At 37.4% G+C, this 26,622-nt stretch overlaps 1 protein-coding gene across 3 annotated transcripts in view; it reads left to right on the forward strand.

Moving 5' to 3' along the window:
- Positions 1 to 4,871: 4,871 nt before the first annotated feature.
- Positions 4,872 to 26,622, forward strand: part of MATR3 (matrin 3) — a 27,169-nt gene continuing 5,418 nt past the window's right edge. The window contains exons 1-13 of one of the 3 annotated variants that reach the window (XM_008054905.1): positions 4,872 to 6,034; positions 11,012 to 11,073; positions 12,048 to 12,089; positions 13,102 to 13,214; positions 13,454 to 13,506; positions 14,480 to 14,605; positions 15,276 to 15,401; positions 15,547 to 15,714; positions 17,440 to 17,571; positions 18,371 to 18,414; positions 20,461 to 20,830; positions 22,900 to 23,122; positions 23,593 to 23,714. In XM_008054905.1, coding sequence (XP_008053096.1) covers positions 5,123 to 6,034; positions 11,012 to 11,073; positions 12,048 to 12,089; positions 13,102 to 13,214; positions 13,454 to 13,506; positions 14,480 to 14,605; positions 15,276 to 15,401; positions 15,547 to 15,714; positions 17,440 to 17,571; positions 18,371 to 18,414; positions 20,461 to 20,830; positions 22,900 to 23,122; positions 23,593 to 23,714 — 2,493 coding nt within the window. In that variant the 5' untranslated portion in view covers positions 4,872 to 5,122. Of the gene's footprint in view, positions 6,035 to 11,011; positions 11,074 to 12,047; positions 12,090 to 13,101; positions 13,215 to 13,453; positions 13,507 to 14,479; positions 14,606 to 15,275; positions 15,402 to 15,546; positions 15,715 to 17,439; positions 17,572 to 18,370; positions 18,415 to 20,460; positions 20,831 to 22,755; positions 23,123 to 23,592; positions 23,715 to 26,622 lie in introns of all 3 variants that reach the window. The other 2 variants (XM_008054897.1, XM_008054913.1) reach the window with 2 other exon arrangements.

Raw genomic sequence — 26,622 nt, forward strand, 5'->3', positions numbered from 1 at the left:
CCCATGCTGGAGTGCAGTGGCATGCTCACGGCCACTGCAGCCTTGACCTGCTGTGCTCAGGTGACTCTTCCGCTTCAGCCTTCCAGTAGCTGGAACTACAGGTGCAGGAACTACAGGTGCAAGCCACCACGCCCTGCTAATTTTTTGATTTATTATAGAGACAAGGTCTCACCAAGTTGCCCAGACTGGTTTCGAACCTGTGGATTCAGGCAGTCCTCTTGCCTCTGCCTCCCAAATTTCTGGAATTACAGGCATGAGTCACAGTGCCCGACTGGGGCTTACTATTTAAATTACGTAGTACAGTAGTTTATTTTATTTTTTAAAAAAACTCTTAAGCCACTCAGATATATGACATATTGAGATGACCTTGACACTTGAAAACAGTATAAAGTTTGAAAGTGGTTCAAACCCCAAGGAAAAAAATTGTAGTTTCTCAGCTAAGTATAATCACTTCAAAAAACAAACACATATATAATTGTTATAAAATATAGTAAGAGAAGACAGTACATAGACTAACATTATTAAAATGAAAATTTTTTAACACTTGTAAAATAGAAACTATGGGCTGGTAATGGTGGCTCACCTGTAATCCCCGCACTTTGGTGAGGCCGAAGTAAGAGGCTTGTTTGACCCAAGGAGTTTGAGACTGAACTAGGCAACATAGTGAGATCTCATAGCTGCTGCCCCTCTCCCCAAAAGAAAAAATTAGCTGAACATGATGGCACATGCCTGTAGTCTTCACTACTCTCAATAGTTTCAGCTAGATGGGAAGAGCTCATGAGCCAGAAATTGGAGACTGTGGTGAGCCGTGTTTGTGCCACAGCACTCCAGCCTGTGGGACAGAGTGAGACCCTGACTCAAAAGACAATAAATGCATTGGAAACTATATTGGTAAATTCTTTATAAAATTATTACAAAATTTAATCGGTGAATAAAAATTTAAGTAAATAGTAATTAGGCCATCCTTCTGGTTGGTTTGAAAGAATCAGGTGCTTGCTTTAAAAATCCTGACCAGAATTAGCTGGGCGTGGTTGCACACGCCTGTAGTTCCAGCTACTTGGAAGGCTGAGGCTGAAGGCTCGCTGGAGCCCAGCAGGTCAATGCTGGGGCGGCGGTGAGTGTGCCACTGCACTCCAGTCTGGGCGACAGACTGAGACTACAACTCAAAAAAACAGGCTGATTAAGTTCCAGATTAATTATTTGGGGTTGTCTATAAAAATGAGTTTTAGGCTCATTTGTTTAGAATTTGATTATCAGGTTATAGTAAACAGCATTTGTAAAGTGAAATTATGGATAATATTGGTATTTCTTGGGGGGTAGAGGTGTCTCTTTTTCCGGTTCTGCATTAACGGGCATTTAGAGTTTATTATATAGGTTTGAGTTTTTTGTTGTTGTTTGTTTGTTTGTTTTTTTCGTTGTTTTTTGTGGGTTTTTTTGCAGCAGTGCCTCACTCTATATTCCCAGGCTAGAGTGCAGTGGCATTTTCCAGGTACACTACAGCCTTGACCTCCTAGTCTCAAGTGAGTCTCCCATCTTAGCCTCCTGAGTAGCTGGTACTATAGGCTTGTACCACTATACCCTGCTAATTTTTTAAATTTTTTTGTAGGTGAGGTCACACTGTGTTGCCCAGGCTGGTCCTGAACTCTTGAGCTCACATGACCAGCATTGACTTCCCAAAATGCTGGGATTACAAGGGTATCACAGTGCCCAACCTACACATAGATGTTTTATTATTTTTTAATTCACATAGAGATTTTAAATGAGTAAGTTGGATTTTTTTTTTTTTTTTTTTTGAGTCAGTATGTCTCCCCCAAGCTGCATTGCAGTGGCACGATTACTGATCACTGCTCACTGCAACCTTAACCTCCTGGGCTCAGGTGCTCTTTCTTTCTACCTTAGCCTCCCAAGTAGCTTGGACTACAGATGGGCACCATAACACCCAGCTATTTTATTTTTACTTTTAGTAGGTCTCACTATTGCTTAGACTGGTCTCCTGTGCTCAAGTGATTCTCCTGCCTTGGCCTTCCAAAGTAATGGGATTATAAGCATGAGTCACCACACCTGGTCAAATTTTGATATACTTTTGCTCAAAAGAACTATTTTCAAAGTTGTATTAACCCCTAGTTCAATTTACTATGAAAGGCAATTTGGTAGTTAGAGGAAAAACGTACAGTGAAAAAAGCTAATCTCCTCTAAATGTTTAGTGATTTACTAAATGTCTCGATATTGTGCTAACTTTACTAATAGGCAGCAGGTCCCATGAATGACTCTTTAAAACTGTACATCTGTGTTCAACATTGACCAAATATAGTAGAGAAACTTTTCATAAATGCTTTCTCAATGAGTGCTGTTATGTCTTGATTTTTTTTTTTTTTTGGTCCTAATAAAAATATTTTAAGAGTGTGCTTTATTTGTGCTTTGATCAAAAATCCAACATAAGTTCCTTTCCAGTAATGACTCTGGTGTCCTTGTGCGGAGATGAATTTTAAGTTGAAAGTCTCAGTATTTAAAAAAAATTAAGGTTGTCTGGAATTACACGTTGTCATGGGATTTACATTGTTTGTCTTGCCCCTTCTCTGAGTTTCTCTGACATCCATTTTCTGTTTTGTCTTAAGGTTATCTTTTATCTTTTCCTTTCATTTTGTAGATCCACTGTTTTTTCATATAAGCTACCAAATAATGTAATTGGGAGCTTTATAATCTAACAGCCATAATTGATTAAAATATGGCCATTTAAAAATTTTTACTCATATCACCATTATATAATATCTCTGAGGGGAAAGACTAGTTCTTTCAAAAGATTGGCTTTACAATAATACAAAGCTTTAACTATAACATGAAGTCAAAGCTGCAATTTGTAATAACCCAGATAATTAAATATTTTCTTATCTGAAAAATCCTCTAAAGGTTTTTATTTAATTTTTTAATTTTTTTAATGTAGCCAGGCATGGTGGCTCAAGCCTGTTAATCCCAGCACTTTGGGAGGCAGAGGAGAGAGGATTGCCCGAACCCAGGGGTTCAAGACCAGTCTGGGCAACTTGGCAAGACCTTGTCTCTACAATAGATTAAAAAAATAAGCCATGTGTGGTGGCACAGGCCTGTAGTTTCAGCTACTTGGAAGGCTGAGGTGGAAGGATCTTCTGAGCCAAGCAGGTCAAGGCTGCAGTGGCTGTGATCATGCCACTGCACTTGAGCCTGTGCGACAGAGTGAGACTCCAACTCAAAAATAAAGTAAAAATATACATGAAAATTTAGAGGGTTCACCAGTGCTTATGTAGCATTTCACATGCCAATCTGTGTAGCATTTATAAGACATATCAAAGAAACTTTTCATCCAAAGTCCACAAATTCTTGTCTTTTTTGATCTTATCTTAAAGCTTAAGTAGTTCACATAGTGGATCTCATCTAGAACTAGTATCTTTGGTGTCTTTTCTCAAATTCATCTTTCTTGGTGTGCAAAAACATCTTCTGTAACTCCAGCTACTTACAGCATTTCTGTGTCCTTTTAACTTTATTAAATCTGTTTTTTAAAATCTAGTCTAAATCTTTCTTACCTGCAACTTTTTTTATACTTCCTCTACCACTGTATAGTCGTTCAGTGTATTCTTTCTTTAATCTATCATTGGTGAAATTGGTCTTACAATAGACTTGTTAGTATTGGATATTGTGTGATTTTTCTGTAATAAAGTTTAACATTAAACCAACAGTGCTTAGGTGTATTGGTGATCAAACATAAAACTTAACTAAGCAATGCTTCTTAATGAAATTCTGTAGCAAACAACTTCAGATTTGCCTCTGTGTGTAGTTGTGATTATAAAATTGTTTCACTGAGAACGTTTGTTATGTGCATCTTTTAACTAATATTTTATGAGAATCGTATGTGAATTGTTTGCAAATTCTTATGTGACAGTTTCTGAGGTACAAGGATAATGATTTAAGGAAGGAAATAAAAATAATTTCATCCAGAAACATATCTTGGGGGATCATAATCAGAACTTAAAATTTCCAGGTGATTGGGTTATTCTTGTGATGTTTACAGGAATCTATATAACTAAGATCTTGTTTTCATTTTTACCTATTTTGCTCTCTAGATGTGCAGTACCCCGAGCATTAAATGAGTACTGGCGAATGCTAACTTGGGGAATTTCCCTTCTTTAAATCACCTACATTTTCTGCACTCAGGTTTTTTTCTTGGGAGGGCTCCTATTTCTGAACTGACAGAGTTTGTTCTCCTTACCTTATAAGATTAGATACGAAGTAAGCACTGCCTGATGCAGGATGGTCAGCAAAAAGGCAGTTAGTTATATGACTTTAATTTGGACAGAAATCCTTAAAACTGTAGGAAATGACTTATTTTTCTTATTCACATCTGTCTTCACCTCAAATTGATTTTGCTGCATAATGGTCTCAGCTGATTATGTTTGGTCTTAGATCTTATATTAGGTACTTGACACCTAAACTTCATTTACTTGTGTTTTTACTTAGTTCTTTCTGATAGTGATAATAGGTCTCATTTTCCAAAACAGATACAACTGATTCATCTTTGACTTGCTGACTTTGATTTTTGTTTTTTGTTTTGTTTTTAGTCTTCTGGAACTTAAGCATCATACTATAGGGTGTATTTTTATTCTTCTAAAAGAAGAAACCCATCTATATTTTTACCAAAATTTTGATGTACTCCAACATCTAACCCTTCGATTTAAATGTTTTTAAACTCAGTATGAAATTCCCTTTATTAAACTTTAGCATGAGAGATTACTTTTTAAATATCTATATGCAGGCTCTGCATACATCAGGAATCTGTTTAAGATATGTAATAAATTCCTTGTAAGTTTGAGATCTTAAATGGTTTTTTAAAAAATCAACATGATGCGTAAGTTTTTTTTTCTTAAAAAAACGGCATCTACTTAAAGGGATTTATGACTAAAATTGCTTATTTTTCTACAGAGTTGTCTGCTGGTTCTCAGCTTGAAGAAGATTCTGCAGTCCTTATTGATCCTTTTTCTTGGCGTTACCATTTTTTGAAGCAAAGTTAACCTAGCTTTCTAGTTTGAGCTTTCTTTTTGGCCGTCTTTAAAACAATTTTTTAAAATCTATACAATAGACAAGAGATAGTTCTACAATGTCCAAGTCATTCCAGCAGTCATCTCTCGGTAGGGACTCACAGGGTCATGGGCGTGACCTGTCTGCGGCAGGAATAGGCCTTCTTGCTGCTGCAACCCAGTCTTTAAGTATGCCAGCATCTCTTGGAAGGATGAACCAGGGTACTGCACGCCTTGCTAGTTTAATGAATCTTGGAATGAGTTCTTCATTGAATCAACAAGGAGCTCATAGTGCACTGTCTTCTGCTAGTACTTCTTCCCATAATTTGCAGTCTATATTTAACATTGGAAGTAGAGGTCCACTCCCTTTATCTTCTCAACACCGTGGAGATGCAGACCAGGCCAGTAACATTTTGGCCAGCTTTGGTCTGTCTGCTAGAGACTTAGATGAACTGAGTCGTTATCCAGAGGACAAGATTACTCCTGAGAATTTGCCCCAAATCCTTCTACAGCTTAAAAGGAGGAGAACTGAAGAAGGCCCTACATTGAGTTATGGTAGAGATGGCAGATCTGCTACACGGGAGCCACCCTACAGAGTACCTAGGGATGATTGGGAAGAAAAAAGGCACTTTAGAAGAGATAGTTTTGATGATCGTGGTCCTAGTCTCAACCCAGTGCTTGATTATGACCATGGAAGTCGTTCTCAAGAATCTGGTTATTATGACAGAATGGATTATGAAGATGACAGATTAAGAGATGGAGAAAGGTGTAGGGATGATTCTTTTTTTGGTGAGACCTCGCATAACTATCATAAATTTGACAGTGAGTATGAGAGAATGGGACGTGGTCCTGGCCCCTTACAAGAGAGATCTCTCTTTGAGAAAAAGAGGGGCGCTCCTCCAAGTAGCAATATTGAAGACTTCCATGGACTCTTACCGAAGGGTTATCCCCATCTGTGCTCTATATGTGATTTGCCAGTTCATTCTAATAAGGTGAGTTAAAGCAACAGATGCTTCTAATTTCTTTTACATTGTAGTGCCTATTCTGTATTTACCTATATCTTTACTCTAATTCTATAGTCTGATGACACTGAGTTGATCAAGAATATTTATGCTTTTGAGAACACTTACTTTATTTGGAAGGTAATTGTTTTTGAGCATTTTAAACCAGGGCTTTACATTAATACATTCTGCCTAGATTACTTCTGGCCACAAAGCTGTCATCCACTGGGATTATCTTGTTGGTTTTTGGCATCAATATGTTCTTCTTAATCACATATTTAAGCAGGTTTTTTTGTCTGCTTTGTTGAATTAAGTATTTTTTTGCAGTCCATGTGTTCTGCCATTCAGGATGCTAGATTTCAGCTCTCCATCTGTCTTGATTGCTGATTTGTATTTAGTAAAGATGTATTCTTGAACAATTCTCTTTTTTTCCTTATCTGTGGCTACAGGGAAAGAGTTAATGTAGAGCCCTGGTGTTTGTTTCAGTATGTTTCATATTTTAGATTAGTTCATTCTTCCTTTTTTAATTTCCCTTTAACACAAACTCTCATACTATGACTGAAATTTTTCATCATTTTTTTTCTCCTTTTCCACAACTTTCTTAAACATACTTCAGAACTCACTTTTTATTATCCCATATTGCATCTATCCCTTTAGAGACTTGGACAAATCAACCACTACAGTATCCTGCTCTGTGTTCTCGTAAACAAATTCTTTTTCTGAGTTAGGCTTAGACTTCTGGAATAGTCATTTGAAAAAAAAAAAATCTAATTCTCCTTTGCTTTAATTATTACATCTGGCAAAATGGGAACTTTTTCAAAATACCCTTTAAATACGTTGTCCTTTCTCTTTCACCTTTTTCAGTGTTACTCATTCTCACTGGGTTTTTTCCCCCAATATGCGGTGCAATTGACTAAAGTCAACGTTATAGCACCCCAGTAGCTTGATCTCTAATCTGTGACCATCCATTTTTCCTGATGTGTTGTTTAGTTACTCTACTTAACTGGAACAAGTTGTTGCCACGAAATTGATTTGATGGTTACTGTTACAGGGTTTTTCTTTACAGTAACATCTGAAAGCGTCATTTTCTTTTCATATCTATTCCTTTGATATGCATTTTTTGTGAGTATTGATTTTTTTTAGACTAAATCATATCATTAGAGATTTTATTTTTAATATTCTGTTAAAGAGTATTACAGTCACTCCCTTTCCTATATTTGGATTTCTGTATTTTTGTCTTTTAATCTTTAATCCCTACCAAAGTGACATAAATGCTAAATTTTGGTGCACTTAAACATTTAAGATTTATTTTCATTGAAGAAATATTCCTCCAAACTCAAAGGTTAGAAAATTTTAATTGGTACATGTTTTGGGTGTTATCTTTTTCTAAATTTGTTGGGTATGTTAAATATACTATGGAGTTTATTTTAGTTTTTGTTAGTACTAAACTTCCAAGTTTTAAGTTCTGGTGTGAACTGATATTATGAAGGGTCTATTAAACTTTGGTGACTCCCAATTTTTTCTATGTTACTTCTTGCCTATTTATAAATAATAGTAGAAATGGCAGTATGACCAGTGTTCTCAGATGGGATCTCAAATTTTGAGGAAAATAGATCGTTGCATTGTCTCAAATGAAAAGACTTACATTCTCTGCTATAAAGCTATTGGAACATCCATCATGGAACACAAAGGAGAACCATGAGAGGACATATATCAGAGAAAAGTTTGTTTTTATATATGATTTTTTCCCCCAAATTCTGCTACCTTCTAGTTCCTGAAGAAAGCTGATAACTTAAATGGAACTAAAGTAACAAAAAAGCAGTTTTAATACTGGAAACCTTGGATTCAAGAGTAGGATACCCTTTACTCTAGTACAAGAGGTACTTGTAGCATGTAAAAAAAATGCTTAGTTTTTAGCTAGTTTTGGTATTCTGTCAAAATAATGAGTACATTTAAGAACTGTTTTAGAGGCCTTTTGTTTGATTTACAAAATTTGTGGTATTTGTAAACTGGACTAATTTTTAAGAAGTTTAAACACAGATTCTCTTTCTAGTTTTCTAGTTTGCCTTAACCTACCACTTTTTCTAGGTTATGTGCATTATAGAAAAAAATATTCACTTTAGCAGTGGACCCTTTTTCATTTTATAATTGGTATGGAAATGACTAGAGAAAATTCTTGTGATGGAAGTAAATAATGAAACATTTTTAAACATTTAATCCTGCTCTCTGGTATTGCTGCATAACTTGGAAAATCTGTTCTTTTCACTTAGTGTAACATTAGTCTACATGCTTTTAAAAAATTCTTATTATGAAATAAACTTAGGTGAAAAATTCTAATTTGTCTTAATGGATTGTAACTTTTTTTAGGTGACTTTAAATGATGGTGTTTGTATTTCTTTGTAGGTCATCTTAGAATGTCAAGTTGCTTTTCTGTACAATCCCAGGCCTCCTTCAGGTTCCTTTCACTTAAAGAAAACTCCCCGTTACAGCCCTTTGGCTGTCTTATTACTTTGAATTTATATTTTTTCTTTTGGTATTGCCCTAAAAGTCCTTAAAATTATTCTTTATTCTGCCATTGTTGAAGTGCTTCCCAAATTATTCTTTGTTTATATAAAGTAAGGTATCTCAGAAACATCAAGGTGGTATCTCCAGTATTAAGGTAAATACAGTTTTCCTACAGAAAAATTACCTCAGTGTAGAATCCAAGGACATAGGTTTTATTGCTTTGATTTGTTTTGTTTTTTAAATCTTCACTTACTCCTCACTGTAAGCCAAACAGTAAGAGACCAGGTATGGTAGTGCAGATTAGTAGTGGATGAGTTTGGTAGGTACATGACTAATTTTCAGATCTTGGCCATACTTCTAACTCTTTTGAAAGACCAACCACACTTTTACCATGTTTTAACCTTTAAAGAACACGGTGGATTGGCTATTTCTGTTGAGTTGTGTACCTGCTACCCTTTGCATCTCCTATGAATTAGAAACATGCTTAGTGGAATAACATTGCTCTCCCAGAATATTACTATTTAAGGATATTTTTAATCTGAAGGTTTTTAGTTTAGAAAAGTCTAAGTTAATGAGTATTTGTTTAATCCTTCTGAATTTTGTGAACTTTACCTATGTTTCCTCTTGCCTACGGCCACTTAAAAAATGGCCTTGAACAAATTAATAATCTATTGCTTTGCCGGTAGAAACTTTTAGATATGCCAAATATCTGGTTGTACAGCTAGTTGGAGCATTTTCTTCGAATTTCTTAGTTATTAGCCATTTTAAAAAGAGGATCTAGTTTTGAGAGACATGGGAATAGTAGTTGATAGCTCCCAACATTGTAAATAAGTACTATTACATTTGGATGTGTTTCATCTTAGTTCTTTCAGAGGATTTTAGTTAATTTTTTTAGGGCATAGGATTTTATATAAACTGCTGTAATATAAAGTAGTTTTTAAAAATTAAGATCCCATTTATAAAATAGCATTCTGAAGCTTTCTGAAAAGGTATATCTTGTAATTTAATGCCTTATTTTAGTTCAGTTTTAAGCGTGCCCCCAACACACTGCCTCACCATGTTTTATATTCCAAATATAACTGTAGTAGGTAGCATGGGTGTTAAAGAAATGTCCTCAATCTGTGAAATCCAATAATAGTTGTAAAGTAGGAATTGCAAAACCAGACTGCTTCATCAGCAGTATAATAGTTTACTTTTTTTTTTAAGCACTTCCATGTGCCTGGATCTGATAAACAGTTTGCCTTTATTAACTAATTTGCTTTTCATAACAACCTTATGAGAATATTGTCCCAGTGAGTTTAAATAATGTAGACCACAGGTTCACATCTGATAATATGCAATTTGGGAATGGAACCTAGGCAATCTAGCAGCAGAGCCCACTTAATTGTTCTTTCTTATCTTATATTGCCTAAAATGTTAACTCATATATATTTGGGTTTCTTCCCTAAAGAAAGGAAAATATATTTGAATAAAATAAGAAAGTTGATTTCTCCAAATTTAAAATAAACCACATTCAAGACCAACCTGTATAACTTAGGTGAGACCTTGTCTCTACAATAAATCCAAAAATTAGCCAGGTGCAGTAGCACGCGCCTGTAGTTCAACTACTTGGAGGGCTGAGGCGGAAGGATCGCTGAGCCCAGCAGGTTGAGGCTATGGTGGCCCTGAGCGTGCCACTGCACTCCAGCCTAGGCGAAAGATTGAGACTCCTACTCAAAAAATAAATAAAATAAACCAAAAAGCAGTAAATATTGATAGAATGTAATGTTTCCCTCCCTAAAATTTATAAACAGGTGTTCCTTAAATTTGCTTCTGTATTTTGGGGAAATATAATGGTGGCTTAATATTTTGATAAATGGGGGCCATTTTCTAAAAAGGAATTTTTGTTTAATAAGGATAGCTTTTTAATGCAGTGCTAACCAGGGTTCATTTTTCACTACATATTTAGTAGGTAGTACACTTGGAGCATGACACAAATGCTGGATGAGGTTAAAGATTCCTTTTTAACTAATTGTTCACATTTATAGCATGTATGTCCTAGAAAAATAGATTAAAATGTGGATTTTAAAAAATTATTTAAAGTGCTATAAAGTAGCAGTTTTATTACTATACAACAAATACTTCAGTTTGGTCCACAGTAGAAACCAGTATGCCTTGCTGATTTCAAGGTCAGTTACTACTTTTGATCTTTATTAACTCTATATCTTTTCCCTTTCAAGTCTTTAAGTATGTTGACCAAGTTACCCAGTTTTTCCAAGAATGTGCACAGCGTATTTGAGGGCAGGATCAAGCTTCAAGGATATAGAGAAATGTTTTAAATTAAATCATTGTGATTTAATGAACGGGCAGGTGTTTGTACAGCTTATGATACTGCATAGATATTAATGTCCTAGAGTTTGAATGGTTCAGTTGAAAATATTTTAGCTTTATTGTTGTTAATTCTGCTAATTTACTTTGCTGCAGGAGTGGAGTCAACATATCAATGGAGCAAGTCACAGTCGCCGATGCCAGCTTCTTCTTGAAATGTAGGAGTTTGAAATACCTTTAAAGCATCCTTATCGTGAATCAGAATCAGCCATTATTGGTTTTTGGGAGTTCATCATTTGCTTGTAATATCCACAATGTTATTATCACATGGTTGATACTGTCTGGACAGTACTTACTACAAATTAAAAGTTTAGCTTGGAAATCTTATGTTGAATACCAGATTTCCAGTGATAGTGATGTTTTGTTGTTTTAATATTAGTTCTAGGATAAATACACGTTGGTACTGTCTATTCAGATTAAAAGAATTTTTAATAGACTTAGTGAATGGTAGCATTTGATATGTAGAGTAATTTCTTAATAATGTATTTTATAGTACGTGCTTTTAAAAATATAGATGGTGCAAAAAGGGGGAAGGTCATTAAACTTCTAATTAGTTGTCAAGCAGAATCTTTCATGGCTTATTTTTGTTTGCTTGTTTTGATTTGTTTTTGCCTTTGAGATATCTTTGGTTCTGTGTTTAGGCTCCTAAATGGAATTTTTTAACTCCCTGCCTAAGCAGCACAGTATGCATTCACTGGAATTGTAGTTTTCATATATACCTAGCTAGTTGGGTCTCTTTTCTTTTTAATGTCACAACTCAACTCTGCTCTTGGTATTTAGTAATGAAGAAAGAAAAGCATGTGTCTGTTCTTGTTTCTGTGTAACCCATATTTCTAATTCCTTGTGCGACACTTTTCCTCTTTACTGACTTAAAATATGTAGGAAAAAAATTTCAGCATACGTTGTTTACACTGGCAAGAAATATAGAACAAGTTTATTCTCATTATTTGGATTATTTTGAAGTTTTGAAACTTTTGACTTGTCTATGTGACATACTTTAAAACTAATATTTCTAACACTTAGACTCTCAGATAACTTTACTAATTAATGATCTCTATTTTAGAGTCCAAACAAGGCTACTTTGTGAAAAGGACAGTTTTATTTTAAAGTTAATTTTCTGGTCTTTTTAAAGCTACCCAGAATGGAATCCTGACAATGATACAGGACACACAATGTAAGTTAAAATTTTTAAAGCTACCGTTTGTAAAGGAGATCAGTGTAAGGAATTCAATTTTAACTTTCAACATTTCATAAACAAAAATATTTTCAGTATTTCTTTTCTTTTCTTTTCTTTTTTTTGGAGTTGGAGTCTCACTCCGTCGAATTTTTTAAAATTTTATTTTATTGTAGAGATGAAGTCTCCCTGCCCAGGCGGGTCTAGAATCCACGGGCTCAGGCAGTCCACTCTCCTCAGCCTCCCAAAGGCACAGGATTATAGGCTGAGCCACTGAGCCCGGCTTCCTTTTTTTTTTTTTGAGTTGGAATCTCAGTCTGTCGCCCAGGCTGGAGTGTAGTGGCAAGCTCACAGCCACTAAAAGAGATCAGTGTAGGGAATTCAAGTTTAACTTTCAACACTTAAGAAAAAAAAATATTTTCAGTATTTCTTTTATTTTCTTTCTTTTTTAAATTTTTTTTTGAGTTGAAATCTCAGTCTGTCTTCCAGGCTGGAGTGTAGTGGCAGCTCACGGCCACCGCAGCCTCGACCTGCAGGGCTCAAGCGATCCTTCCACCTCAGCCTTTCAAGTAGCTGGAACTACAGGCATGGGTTACCACACCCCGGTTATTTTTATTACTTTTCTTTGTTTGTTTTTGTTTTGTTTATTGTAGAGACAAGGTCTCACCAAGTTGCCCAGGCTGATTTCAAACCCCTGGGCTCAGGCAATCCTCTCGCCTCAGCCTCCCAAAGTGCTGGGATTACAGGCTTGAGCCACCATGCATGGCCTCAGAATTTCTTTACTAAAAATGAGAGTATGATAAAATTCATTGTAGTTTACAGAAATTTCCTAAACCATTATATAGTAATTCTTACTGTTAAAATAGATTTTTCCTTAGTTACTTGGCACATAGATGTCCTGAAAGATTGAAGTGGTTATGCTCATATGTGGTGTGCTTTAATGGTAAATTTTAAGTTATTTCTGATAGATTTCTTTGTTGTCATGCTTTATATTTTGTTTTCATTTCACTAGGGGTGATCCATTCATGTTGCAACAATCTACCAACCCAGCACCAGGCATTCTGGGACCACCACCTCCCTCATTTCATCTTGGAGGACCAGCAGTTGGACCAAGAGGAAATCTGGGTGAATATTAATATTCATGTTACTTTTCTCTTGAAGGTTTACCATAAAATTTAAATGTAATGGTTATAGGCTCATTCAGGTGTTAGTCAAAAATAACTTTACAGGAAAAGTCATGGTAATTGCATATTTGTAATAGCTTTTTGTTTATGTTTGAAAGGTGTCAATTTTTCAATTAAAATAGCTTGTTTACAGCAAGTATGTTTATTACAAGACTGAAAAATACTTTTCTCCCTGTAAAGGTGCTGGAAATGGGAACCTACAAGGACCTAGACACATGCAAAAAGGCAGAGTGGTCAGTAATATAGCTCTTGCTTTTACTTTATTTACTGTTTGGGGGAACGTGATTTGACTTAAGTCTCATACTCATGGAATCTGTATCATGGTCCTTATTGTAAGAAGACTGCTATGGTTTGAAAATATCCCGTGTTTATACGACTTTGACATTGGTTGAAATTTCAGTTTTTATGTACCCATAGTCTGGAGAACTCATCTTGATTCGGCATCTTAGAAACTTTGTTATTCAGTTAGGCACACAATATTTGATATTTATTTTCTCCTATAGTCTTACAGACAATATTCAATTTAAAAATCAGTGCAGAGACTGCTTTTCTTAAACTTTGAAATAGTATAACCATGTGGCTATAGTCAGAAAGAATTTATACCAATGTGGCTAAGTATGGTGCCTCAAACCTGTAATGCCAGCACATTAGGAAGCCAAGGCCAAAGGATCAAGACCATGTCTCTACAAAAACAAAAAATAATTTACCCTAGTGACATTTTATTTGCTCTGTAGTTTTTTTTTTGTTTTTTGTTTGTTTGTTTTGTTTTGTTTTGAGTTGGAGTCTCACTCTGTCACCCAAACTGGAGTGCAGTGGCACGCTCCTGGCCGCCGCAGCCTCGACCTGCTGGGCTCTGGCAATCCTTCCGCCTCAGCCTTCCAAGTAGTTGGAACTACAGGCGTGCGCTACCACACCCGGCTCATTTTTTGATTTATCATAGAGATGAGGTCTCGCCAAGTTGCCGAGGCAGATCTCGAACCCACGGGCTCAGGCATTCCACTCACCTCAGCCTCCGAAAACGCGGGATTACAGGCTGAGCCACTGAGCCCGGCTTGCTCTGTAGTTTTTAAATTCTCTGGAATGTTATGAATTATTTTAAATACTTAATCTCTACTGGTTAATTTTAGACTGTAAAAGTACTAGTGCGCATTGTTTCATATTGTTTTAAAGAGACTTCTAATGACTTGTTTTTTTTCTAACGGATAGGAAACTAGCCGAGTTGTTCACATCATGGATTTTCAACGAGGGAAAAACTTGAGATATCAGTTGTTACAGCTGGTGGAACCATTTGGAGTCATTTCAAATCATCTGATTCTGAATAAAATTAATGAGGTATGAGTTGAAATATGGGTATTTATTCATGCCACTAATATATTTCCTAAAAGGATTGACTTACTTTGTGTCAGAAAAGGAGCTCAATGTAATCTTAAGTCATCAATTTGTAATGTAATAGAAGGAAAAACCAATAGTTAACATGTCAAATGAGTACTAACGGATTATTAGTAACTTTTAAAATTGTGATTCTTAGTAATAATTGTGATTATTATACTACTATGAGAGTTATGGGCCAGGCGTGGTGGTGCACACTTGTAGTCCCAACTACTCAGGAGGCTGTGGCAGAAGGATTGCCTGAGCCCAGGAAGTTAGGGCTTTGGTGAGCTGTTACAGTGCCACTGCACTCCAGCCTGGTGATTGAGTGAAACCCTGACTTTTAAAAAAAGAGAGATTGTAAAAGGAAAATCAGTTGATTTCAGGCCTATCCCCAAATAGTGCCAGATCAAGTCATTGTTTTAGTCCAGTGGGCATAGTAAATGATAAAGTAATATAGTGAAATGAATATAATCTGAGGTGGCCTTTTAATGAAACAACAAATTTTCAACATTGACTTTCTGTTTTGTTTTTCAGTTCTTGAAAATACTTTCTATTCCATGATTAAATATACCATCTGGAAAGATTTGGGGCAACTTTATTTTTTAGAAATAATTTTTTTGTACAATTTCAGGCATTTATTGAAATGGCAACTACAGAGGATGCTCAAGCTGCAGTTGATTATTACACAACCACACCAGCATTAGTATTTGGCAAGCCAGTGAGAGTTCATTTATCCCAGAAATATAAAAGAATAAAGGTAATGTTTGTGTTTTTCAAGTTGTATATCAATATGTCACTTTAGTATGTATTAACTTTGGTCATTTCAAATGGTTACTAAAAACTAGGATATTCTTTATTGACTAATAATTATTGCACACTTGCCCTTTTTTTGTTTATTAAAGAAACCCGAAGGAAAACCAGATCAGAAGTTTGATCAAAAGCAAGAGCTTGGACGTGTGATACATCTCAGCAATTTACCCCATTCTGGCTATTCTGACAGTGCTGTCCTCAAGCTTGCTGAGCCTTATGGGAAAATAAAGAATTATATATTGATGAGAATGAAAAGCCAGGTAATATACATATGGAGGTTTTGAAAAAGATAATTTTCTCAAAATGCTTTAAGATTTTATAGTATATTTTAATTTGTCTAAGCACAAAGTACTGCTGTTATCAACAGCCACAACAAAAAAAGATTTTGTAGTATAAGTATTTTGTTGTTGTTGTTTTGTTTTTGTTTTTTCGTGGGTTTTTTGGGTTTTTTTTTTTTTTTTTTTTTGAGTCAGAGTCTTAGTCTGTTGCCCAGGCCACTGCATGTACATAGCCACTGCAACCTCGACCTGCTGGGCTCACGTGATCGTTCCACCTCAGCCTTCCAAGTAACTGGAACCACAGGCGAGTGCCACCACACCTGGCTGATTTTTCTTTTATTTACTGTAGAAAAGAGGTCTCACCAATTTGCCCAGTCTGGTCTGGAACCCCTGGACTTGAGCGATCATCTCGCCTCCATCTCCTAAAGTGCTGGGATTATAGGTGTGAGCCACCGTGCTGCCCCAGCCAGTATAACATCATTTTTAGTGAGAAAAGTAGGGGAAGAAATTATCTCGTAGGTAAATTTTCTTAGCCATACAATGACAATTGATAGTGATTTTTTTTTTTTAAGTCATTGTAGATGCTCATGGTAAACCATTGAAGAAATATTAAAAGGTACAAAATGGAAAGTAAAGATCTTTCTATCCATACAGTATATAAATACACTTTTCTTCTTCACCTGAGATTATATTATACTTTTGCACTTCCCCTTTATACATGATACTTTTTTTTTTTTTTTTTTTGAGTTGGAGTCTCACTCTATCACCCAAACTGGAGTGCAGTGCCACGCTTCTGGCTACCGCAGCCTCAACCTGCTGGGCTCCGGCAATCCTTCCATCTCAGCCTTCCAAGTAGCTACAGGCGCGCGCTACCACACTCGGCTTATTTTTTGATTTATTGTAGAGATGAAGTCTCACCAAGTTGCCCAGGCGGGTCTCGAACCCGCGGGCTCAGGCAATCCATTCACCTTGGCCTCCCAAAGCGCTGGGATTACAGGCTGAGCCACTGAGCCCAGCTTACATGATACTTTTGAGTAAACTGTAGCCAGTTTAACTTCCTGAATTGATGGAGATTTAGAGTTTCTGGGTTTTTTTTGGCTATTCCGTAAGTGTTAATGGATTTTGTAGCGTGTACTTTTTTTGCATATTAGTGTACAAATACTCAAAGGATAAAATTTCAAAATTGGAATTCTGGATCATGTTGCTTGCTTTCTTTACTTTGGTGTTGGTAAATTGTTCTTCAGCAAGTATATACCAATTTATAATTCCACTAGGATTGTTTCAGAATACTTTGAAAACACTGGATATTGCACACTTCAAAATCTGAACTTAATGGGTGAATTAAATAGTCTCATACTTGTTTTTTTAATTTAGGGTGAGGAGAACATCTTTTCTCCTTTTTTTGTTAAACACTTTTATGACTCAGCATTTCAAGTTTGTGTCCCTGTAGACTCTTATTTTTCTTACAGTATTTAGATGAATACCTTGTAAGTTTACTACTTGCAGAAAAACTGTATGTAGATCTTAGGGACTATAAATCATGTTGTTCTTATTTTTCTTTAGTAACTTTTACCACTAACACTATGCTAAAGATTAAATTTTTCTAACAAGTAGATAGAATAAAAAAAACTAGTGTTTCATACAATTTTGTAAAAACGAAAATAATAATGTCTTTTGTGTGTTTTGTTGTTGTTCTTTTGTTTTTAGGCCTTTATTGAGATGGAGACGAGAGAAGATGCAATGGCGATGGTTGACCACTGTTTGAAAAAAGCCCTTTGGTTTCAGGGGAGATGTGTGAAGGTTGATCTATCTGAGAAATATAAAAAACTGGTACTGAGGGTATGTAGTGCTTGATTTGTCTTCATCTAAAAGCTTATTTTCACAATTTTTTTTTGGTCAGAGTTTCACTCTGTCACTCAGGCTGGGGTGCAATGACATGCTCACAGCCACTGCATCCTCAACCTACTGGGTTCAGGTGATCCTTCCACCTCAGCCTTCCAAGTAGCTGGGACTACAGGCATGCACCACCGTGCCCAGCTAATTTGTATTTATTGTAGAAACGAGGTCTCGCCATGTTGCCCAGGCTGGTCGCCAACCCCGTGGGCTCGGGTAATCCTCTCACCTCGGCCTCTCAAAGTGCTGGGATTATAGGCATGAGCCACTGAAACCAGCAAGCCACAACATTCATCTAAACATCTTTGTATACTGAAAGTATAAGATTATTGAAATAGTGTTTTATTGAAAGAGATAAGCCTATTAAAGAAACATAAGTTATTAAAAAGGAACTGCCTTTTTTCTGATCTTTGTTAGTACCAGGAGTTTTTAAACTTGGGTTCTGTAAAAGACATCTTCATTGCTTTTATCTGTTTATGATTTTATTTTGTGTGACTGGTACAGATAAATGTTTTAGCATAGTTACGCCACCAACGTTTATCTTCCACTTTTCTATTATTGTGATAGTGATAAACCTCTGACTGTAAGCAGCTTAGGTTTGTGGGTATGGTTATAGATATTGAATAAACTGAGTTGGTTATTTAGGAATGGTGGACATCAGTTACTCATTGGACAAATTTTTTATTCTGAAAATGAATATGTTTTAATACATTTATTTAACTTCTGCAAAACTTCTGTCTTTTAGATTCCCAACAGAGGCATTGACTTACTGAAAAAAGATAAATCCCGGTAATTTAATTTTTTGGTTTTTGAAATACATATTTATTTCACAGTAAGAAGAAATCATAATCTATAATTTTTTTTAAAATAAAGGAGAATTTATGGCACAGCTGCATTAAGAAGACAGACGTTAAAGAAAAAAATAGACGGGGTCTAAAATGCAGGACTAAACAGTGTTCTCTGTTCCCATGGTGTAATAAATACACAACACGTAAAATTTCAATAAAGATTTCACATCGACAAATAATCCTTTGAAATGAACTTCCCAACGAATACAGGCAGGCTACAAATAGTTTCTATTAACGTTTTACTGCAAGATGGGAAAACCCCCACAGTGACCACTGACTTAAACCCCCTCACTTCATGCGCCTGGCATTGGCTTGTCTTCCCTCCTCAGCCACATCCAAATCCAGAAAAGCTTCTGCACCCCATACTCAAAAGTGCAGCCCAAAGTCCCTGAGGTCCTCAGCACAGACGGATGTGAATGAGCCTATGTGCAGCCTTCATTCAGAACCTCCAGGGAAATCAGATGTACAGATGCAGAGTGCAGCAGCATTTCCTTAAGCAATAAGTTTTTTATTTTTGTTCGTTTTGAGTTAGTCTCACTCTGTCACCCAGGCTGGAGAGCAGTGACACGCTCACGGCCACTGCAGCCTCAACCTGCTGGGCTCAGGGGATCCCCCTGCCTCAGACTTCCAAGTAGCTGGAACCACAGATGTGTGCCATCACACCTGGTTAATTTTTCTTGATTTATTGTAGAGATGAGGTCTCGCCAAGTTGCTCAGGCTGGTTTCGAACCTGTAGGCTCAGGCAGTCCTATCACCTTGACCTTCCAAAGTGCTGGGATTGTAGTGTGAGCTACCACACTAGCCAAACAATAGTTTTAACTGTTGAATGAGCTGACAAGCCACAACCTTTCAAACCAAAATACTGCTTGCCTGTATTTCCTGTATTTTCTTGCAAAACTGTTGTCATCCAAGTGTTAAAAAAAAAAAAAGAAAGAAAGAAAGAAATTGCCAGGCTCGGTGGCTGCACCTGTAGTTCCAGCTACTTGGAAGGCTGAGGTGCAAGAATTGCAGAGCTCAGCAGGTCGAGGCTGCGGTGACTGGGAGTGTGCCACTGCACTCCAGTCTGGGTGACAGAGTGAGACTCCAACTAAAAAAAAAGAAAGAAAGAAAGAAAGAAATTCTAAAAGAAACAATGACAAAATGAAAATTCAAAGGGTTCGCGCCAAAAACAAACCAGTTCTCCACAGCCTAACTCTTTGTTCCTGGGCTGCGACACCACGTAGACGGCAATCAGGCAGTAAGTGATCCCTCCTAACCTCAGTGCCATGGTGGTCTGGTAATAGACCTTGCTTAAGGTGGATGTGCATACTGTTGGATTTCTGGAAAGACCTCTGTAGCTCCAGAACTTTGGTTTTCCTAGCACAATTATATGCAGTGGAGGCGGGGGGAGTTATTTTAACAGGTGTGGAAAATATGATAGGTTTTGCTTCAGTGGAAACCACGAGCTTTAATCTGTGGGCTATAGGCCTCGGAAGCCCATGTTCCTGCAAACTTCTGCATGAAGGCACTAAACTTGTTCTATATACACCTATAGTCCCACTTCCCACATCCACTGCCCATGTGAACACCCCAGAGTAGCCATTTTGTGTGTTGTTTGGGCTTTTTTGTTTTTTTTGAGTTGGGAGTCTCACTCTGTGTCTCAGGCTGGAATGCAGTGGCATGTTCATGGCCACTGTGACCTTGGCCTGCGCACTCCAGTGATCCTTCCACTTAAGCTTTCCAAGTAGCAAGAACCACAAGCATGTGCCACCACACCCAGCTGATTTTTTTTTCATTTTTTTATTGTAGAGATGAGGTGTCAGTGTGTTACTCACGCTGGTCTCAAATCCCTGAGCTTAGTCCTCTCGATTCTTCCTCCTACAATGTTGGGATTACAGGCGTGAGCCACCACACCTGACAATTTTGTGTGTTTTTAAATGCACTAGTATCTTAAACTTTTATTTTTTAAACCCAGAAAAATTAATTGTGGTGTATCTTTTTATTTCAGTAAAAGATCTTATTCTCCAGATGGCAAAGAATCTCCAAGTGATAAGAAATCCAAAACTGATGGTTCCCAGAAGACTGAAAGTTCAGCCGAAGATAAAGAACAAGAAGAGAAGTCAGGTGAAGATGGTGAGAAAGATACAAAAGATGACCAGACAGAGCATGAACCCAATATGCTTCTTGAATCTGAAGATGAACTACTTGTAGATGAAGAAGAAGCAGCAGCACTACTAGAAAGTGGCAGTTCAGTGGGGGATGAAACTGATCTTGCTAATTTAGGTGATGTGACTTCTGATGGGAAAAAGGAACCTTCAGAAAAAGCTGGGAAAAAAGATGCAAGTGCTTCAGCAGCAGCAAAGAAAAAACTTAAAAAGGTAAAAACATATTTTATACTTGTTTTAAGAGATCACTAAATCAGATCAGTGTTTCAAATTATTTACCCTAGCAAAGTCAGATAAGGAGACTTATGTGATGTATTTCAGAAAAACCAGATTTGAGCCAAAATATAAACATTTAATCTAAATTTAAACATTTAATCTAAACTCTGCAATAAATAGAGTAAATGGGACATTTTATTATAGTTGCAAAAATGTCAGCTAACAAAGGAAACTTTAGTACAATGAGGGAGAAAGACTTTTATATGCTTTGGTATTGTAGTGATAGTATATAAGTAGGCATAGTATATATAGTATATAGTACAGCTTGTCTTTTTAAAGATGGGTATGAATTTGCAATAAGATAACTAACCCAAGACACTGAAAACATCTTGCCACTCATTCAAAAATTGTTGAAGAATGTTTCCTATGTGAGAAATGTAGATTTTGCCAGACACTTACAAAGATAAATAGAAAAATAAACATAAAGAGTAGTAAAACCCAAGCCAGTGTAGTGCTGTGAAGCTTAAGGATTGGGATATTGAAATGACTTAGGAGAAAGCTTCTTATGTCTTTTTTTGGTTTTGAATTGGAGTCTCACTCTGTCACCTAGGCTAGAATGAAGTGGCATGCTCACAGCCACCCCAGTGTCAACCTGCTGGACTGCAGCGATCCTTCCTCCCCAGCCTTTCAAGTAGCTGGAGCTACAGGCGTGCGCTAGCACACCTGGCTAATTTTTTATTTATTGTAGAGATGAGGTCTCACAATGTTGCCTGGACTGGTGTCGAACCTGCAGGCTTAGGCAATCTACTCTCCTCGGCCTCCCAAGGTGCTGAGATTACGGACTGAACCATGGAGCCCAGCCGCTACTTATGCTAAAGGGCTCCGGAAAGGAGATTGTTGTCATCGCATTCCATTGGTTCCTTTTAATTAATGTTCAGTTCTTAGAGAAACCTAATATTTACCTCCAGGTTTTGATGACTTGATCAAATAACTTAGGCTTAGTTTTTCTGACTGGAGTGCTTGATTGTTTACCGTTTTTCCACTTATAAGAGCTAATAATTACTGACACTTATGGCACATAAATGCCATACATGCTTCTTATTTTTTCTTTTCTTTAGAGTCACAGTCTTACTCTGTCACCCAGGCCGGAATGTGGTGGCACGCTGCGGCCACTCTAGTGTCAGCCTGCTGGGCTCAGATGGTCGTTCCGCCTCAACCTTCCAAGTAGCTGGAACTGTAGGCATGTGCTATCATGCCCAGCTAAGTTTTTGATATATTGTAGAGATGGAGTCTCACCAAGTTGTGCCCAGATTGGTGTCAGATTCCTAGGCTCAGGCAATCTTCTCGTCTCAGCCTGCCATACATATTTCTAAGCTCATTGTATATACACATATATGTTAATCTCAAATATCCATAATATGGTAGATACTATTCCCATCTCAAAAATGAAGAAACTGAAGCATGGAGAAGGTAAATGGCTTAATCTTAGCTCATACTGCTTATAAGTGCCAGTTAACATTTAAATCTGGGCCAACCATGCTTCAGCACTTGATTTCTTAAGCATTACACAACTTTGTTTTCTCTAAACAAGAGTTCTATCACGTTGTGACATACTGTCTTGCAAAGGACATTACTATTTTTATCAAATCAAGTTCTTTTACACATTCCCCAGAAGCATAATTGTCTCCCAAAGTACAAACTACAAAATCCTTATCTTGTTTGTTTTCTGCTTTTTGTGTGAGCTAGACCTTCCATGCTGTTTTTTAAAAAAAAGTCTTCAGTGATTTTTGGGGAGAAAGGAAAAAGTCAGTATGTATATTGAGAGAATGAGTAAAGACAAAGACGCTATCCCTTTCAAGTAAAACAAACGGAAGGGATGCTGCAGAATAATTGTTGCAGAGTAAATTTGTCTTTCTTAACAGCGTCGTTTCCCAGGGCATATGGAAGGTTTTGTCACTCTAGATGAGGTTGGTGATGAGGAAGATTCGGAACTTCAGAAACTTCGTAAATCAGGCATGGCATTTAAATCTGGTGACAGAAATGATGATGATTTGGTTGAAATTAAGGTGGACAAGATCGAGGAACTTGATCAAGAAAACGAAGCAGCACTGGAAAATGGAATTAAAAATGAGGAAAATGCAGAACCAGGTGCTGAATCTGCCGAGAACGCTGATGATCCCAACAAAGATACAAGTGAAAATGCAGATGGCCAAAGTGATGAGAACAAGGAGGACTATACAATCCCAGATGAGTATAGAATTGGACCATATCAACCCAATGTTCCTGTTGGTGAGATTTAATGCTTTGTTTTTCCCTTCCTCTCTATAAACTCTCTTTAAAATTAATCTTATATATAAGCTGTAATAGCATTTTAAATTAGCTTTATTTCTTTGGGGGGAACAGTATGTAAACTTTAATTGATATATTATTCTCTATTCCTTTTACCCATGTCTCCTGATTTTGTATTATGTCGCCATGTTCTTTTTATTCATAAAGTTTTCTGCAAATTGTACATTGCCTTTAATTTTTTTGTGTGTGTTATATTCGTCTTTTTGAAGAGTGCAATTAGGTGGAATATTATATGTCTGTTAAGTACAAACAAATATGGTTTTGTTTTTACTTTCTCAGTTTAGGCCATATTGGACTTCTCACAAATATGTTATCTCATTTAAATTATGTTGGCAGGTAATAAGATTTGAGAATACTAAATAAAATCTTCCGTTTACTTAATTTGTAAGAATATATGTTTGTGTTTCTAGGTATAGACTATGTGATACCTAAAACAGGGTTTTACTGTAAGCTGTGTTCACTCTTTTATACAAATGAAGAAGTTGCAAAGAATACTCATTGCAGCAGCCTTCCTCATTATCAGAAATTAAAGGTAAGGCTGAATCTAAAAGAAGAGAGTTTGTTTGTGAAAACTGACCATTTAACTTAGGGAAATAAAATGGAATATATAAGTAAAATGTGTGTGGTATCATATCTGGACCCTGTGCAGCACTTGATCCTGAAGATGACATTTTATTTCTTTATGGGCTTTAGGCAGCTTAATGGATTATGGAAACATCAACACAGCCTCTTTTCGTCGTTTACCCTAATAAAATAATGATAATTTAGTAATTTTTGACCACGTCATTGATTGTATAAACTTGCTCAGTTTTCCAAATTGAACTTGGACTGCAATTTCTCTAATTTGGAGTTGCTGGAGGCTTAAATGTCAAGTGGAGCAAAGCCTTTTCAACTTTGTAAATTGCCATGTCCCTTCATGTTAAATGATTTTACATTGACATTATTTGATAATGACAGTTATCAGTTATTTTACGATCAACAGTATATAATAAAGGTTAAAGTATACACGAATAAAGCTCAATATAACTAAAGAATAACTAATCCCTATTTGGATTTATTGATATTTTTTTAGTTCATAGCCTTTTTAGAGTCTAGTTATTGAGAAATAATGGGCAAAAACTTCCGAGTTGTAGGTCAACAATTCATAATTGTTAAGACCTTGGTTTTTCACACTGCTTTGTTTGTTTTTGAGTTGTAATCTTACTCTGTTGCCCAGGCTCGAGTGCAGTAGCATGCTCACGGTCACCGTAGCCTCTGCCCACTGAGCTCAAGAAATCCTTCTGCCTCAGCCTTCCAAGAATCTGGGACTACAGATGCGCGTCACCACACCTGGCTAATTTTTTGATTTATTGTAGCGATAAAGTCTCACCAAGTTGTCCATGCTGGCCTAGAACCTGTGGGCTCAGGCATTCTTCTCAGCTCAGCTTCCCAAAGTGCTGAATTGCAGGCATGAGCTACCACACCCAGCCCGTACTGCTTTGTAATAAAAGGTTAACTGTAGTTATTCAGTCATCAAACATGTTCTCTATGTTGAATGAATGGATAAATGTAGCCCTGAATTTTGGAAAGTATTTCTGTTCATGGCTGTTTCACTTCTTTTTTTTTTGAGTTGGCGTCTCACTCTGTCGCCCAGACTGGAGTGTGCAGTGGCCACTCCCGGCCGCTGCAGCCTCGACCCGCTGGGCTCCGGCGATCCTGGCGCCTCAGCCTTCCGAGTAGCCAGAATTACAGGCATGTGCTACCACGCCCGGCTGATTTTTTGATTTAATATAGAGATGAAGTCTCGCCAAGTTGCCTAAGCAGGTCTCGAATCCGCGGGCTCAGGTAGTCCACTCACCTCAGCCTCCCAAAGACGCAGGATTACAGGCTAAGCCACCGAGCCCGGCTTGTTTCACTTCTTTTTAATGTAACTACTCTTTGCCACTTACCATTATGTATATGGAAAATGATAGTTATTTTTAATATTGCCAGCAATTTGGTGCAAATATTTTTATTTCTTTTGATTTTAAGTTGTTTGGTGTCAGAAACTGTATGTATTCCCTGAAAGAGTCTAGGAATAGTACCAAAGAGATCTCCCTAGTCAGGGCAACATGGCGAGAACTCATCTCCACCGTCAAAAAATTTAAAAATCAAAAAATTAGGCTGGGCTCGATGGCTCAGCCCGTAACCTCAGCACTTTGGGAGGCCGAGGTAAGTGAATTGCTTGAACCTGTGGGTTCGAGACCTGCCCCGACAACTTGGTGGGCCCTCATCTCTACAATAAATCAAAAATTAGCCGGGCATGGTAGCGTACACCTGTAGTTTCAGCTACTTGGAAGGCTGAAGTGGAAGTATCGCTGGAGCCCAGCAGGTCGAGGCTGTGGTGGCTGGGAGTGTGCCACTGCATTCCAACCTGGGTGACAGAGTGAGACTCAAAAAATAATATAAGCCGGGCTCGGTGGCTCAGCCTATAATCCCACACCTTTGGGAGGCTGAGGTGAGTGGATTGCCTGAGTCTGCGGATTCGAGACCCATCTGGGCAGCGAGACCTTATCTCTACAATAAATCAAAAAAAAAATCAGCTGGGCGTGGTAGCGCATGCCTGTAATTCCGGCTACTTGGAAGGCTGAGGCGGAAGGATCGCCTGAGCCCAGCAGGTCGAGGCTGCGGTGGCCAGGAACGGCCACTGCACTCCAGTCTGGGCGACAGAGTGAGACTCCAACTCAAAAAAAAAATAATAATAATATATATGTTTTCTTCGCGTTTTCCATTCCTATTGCACAAAAAGGCAAATAAAAAGATGGGATATATTTGAGATATATGTAAAAAAGAATCAACTTGTGTTATGTAGAAAGAGAATATAAAATGCTTTCACAGTGTTTCACTTCTTTGTGACAGAAGTTAGCAATAGAGAGTTTTTATAAGAAAGGAACTGTGAGTATACCTTTTGTATCATACAGAGTAACTTGAAAAGTTACTGTAGTGTTTTGGGGGGGTTGTTTTTTGTTTGTTTGTTTGTTTTTGAGTAGGAGTTTCACTGTGTCAGCCAGGCTGGAGTGCAGTAGCATACTCAAAGCAACTTCAGCCTCAGCCTGCTGGTTTCAGGCTATCCTTCAGCTTTCTAAGTAGCTGGAACTCAGGCATCCACCACCATGCCCTGCTAACTTTTTGATTTATTGTAGAGATGAAGTCTTGCAATGTTGCCCAGACTGGTCTCAAACCAATGGGCTCAGGCAACCCTCTCACCTCCGCCTCCCAAAGTGCTGGGATTCCAAGCATGAGCCACTGTGCCCAGCGGACTGTAGTCTTAAAAGAAAGACGCTCTGGCCGGGCTCGGTGGCTCAACCTGTAATTCCACGCCTCTGGTAGGCTAAGGTAAGTGGATTGCCTGATCCCGCGGGTTCGAGACCCGCCTGGGCAGCGAGACCTCATCTCTACAATAAATCAAAAAATCAACCGGA

The sequence above is a fragment of the Carlito syrichta genome, unplaced genomic scaffold (genome assembly GCF_000164805.1).
Source record: "Carlito syrichta isolate Samal-C Ts95f unplaced genomic scaffold, Tarsius_syrichta-2.0.1 Scaffold80101, whole genome shotgun sequence".
Classification (NCBI taxonomy): Eukaryota; Metazoa; Chordata; class Mammalia; order Primates; family Tarsiidae; genus Carlito; species Carlito syrichta.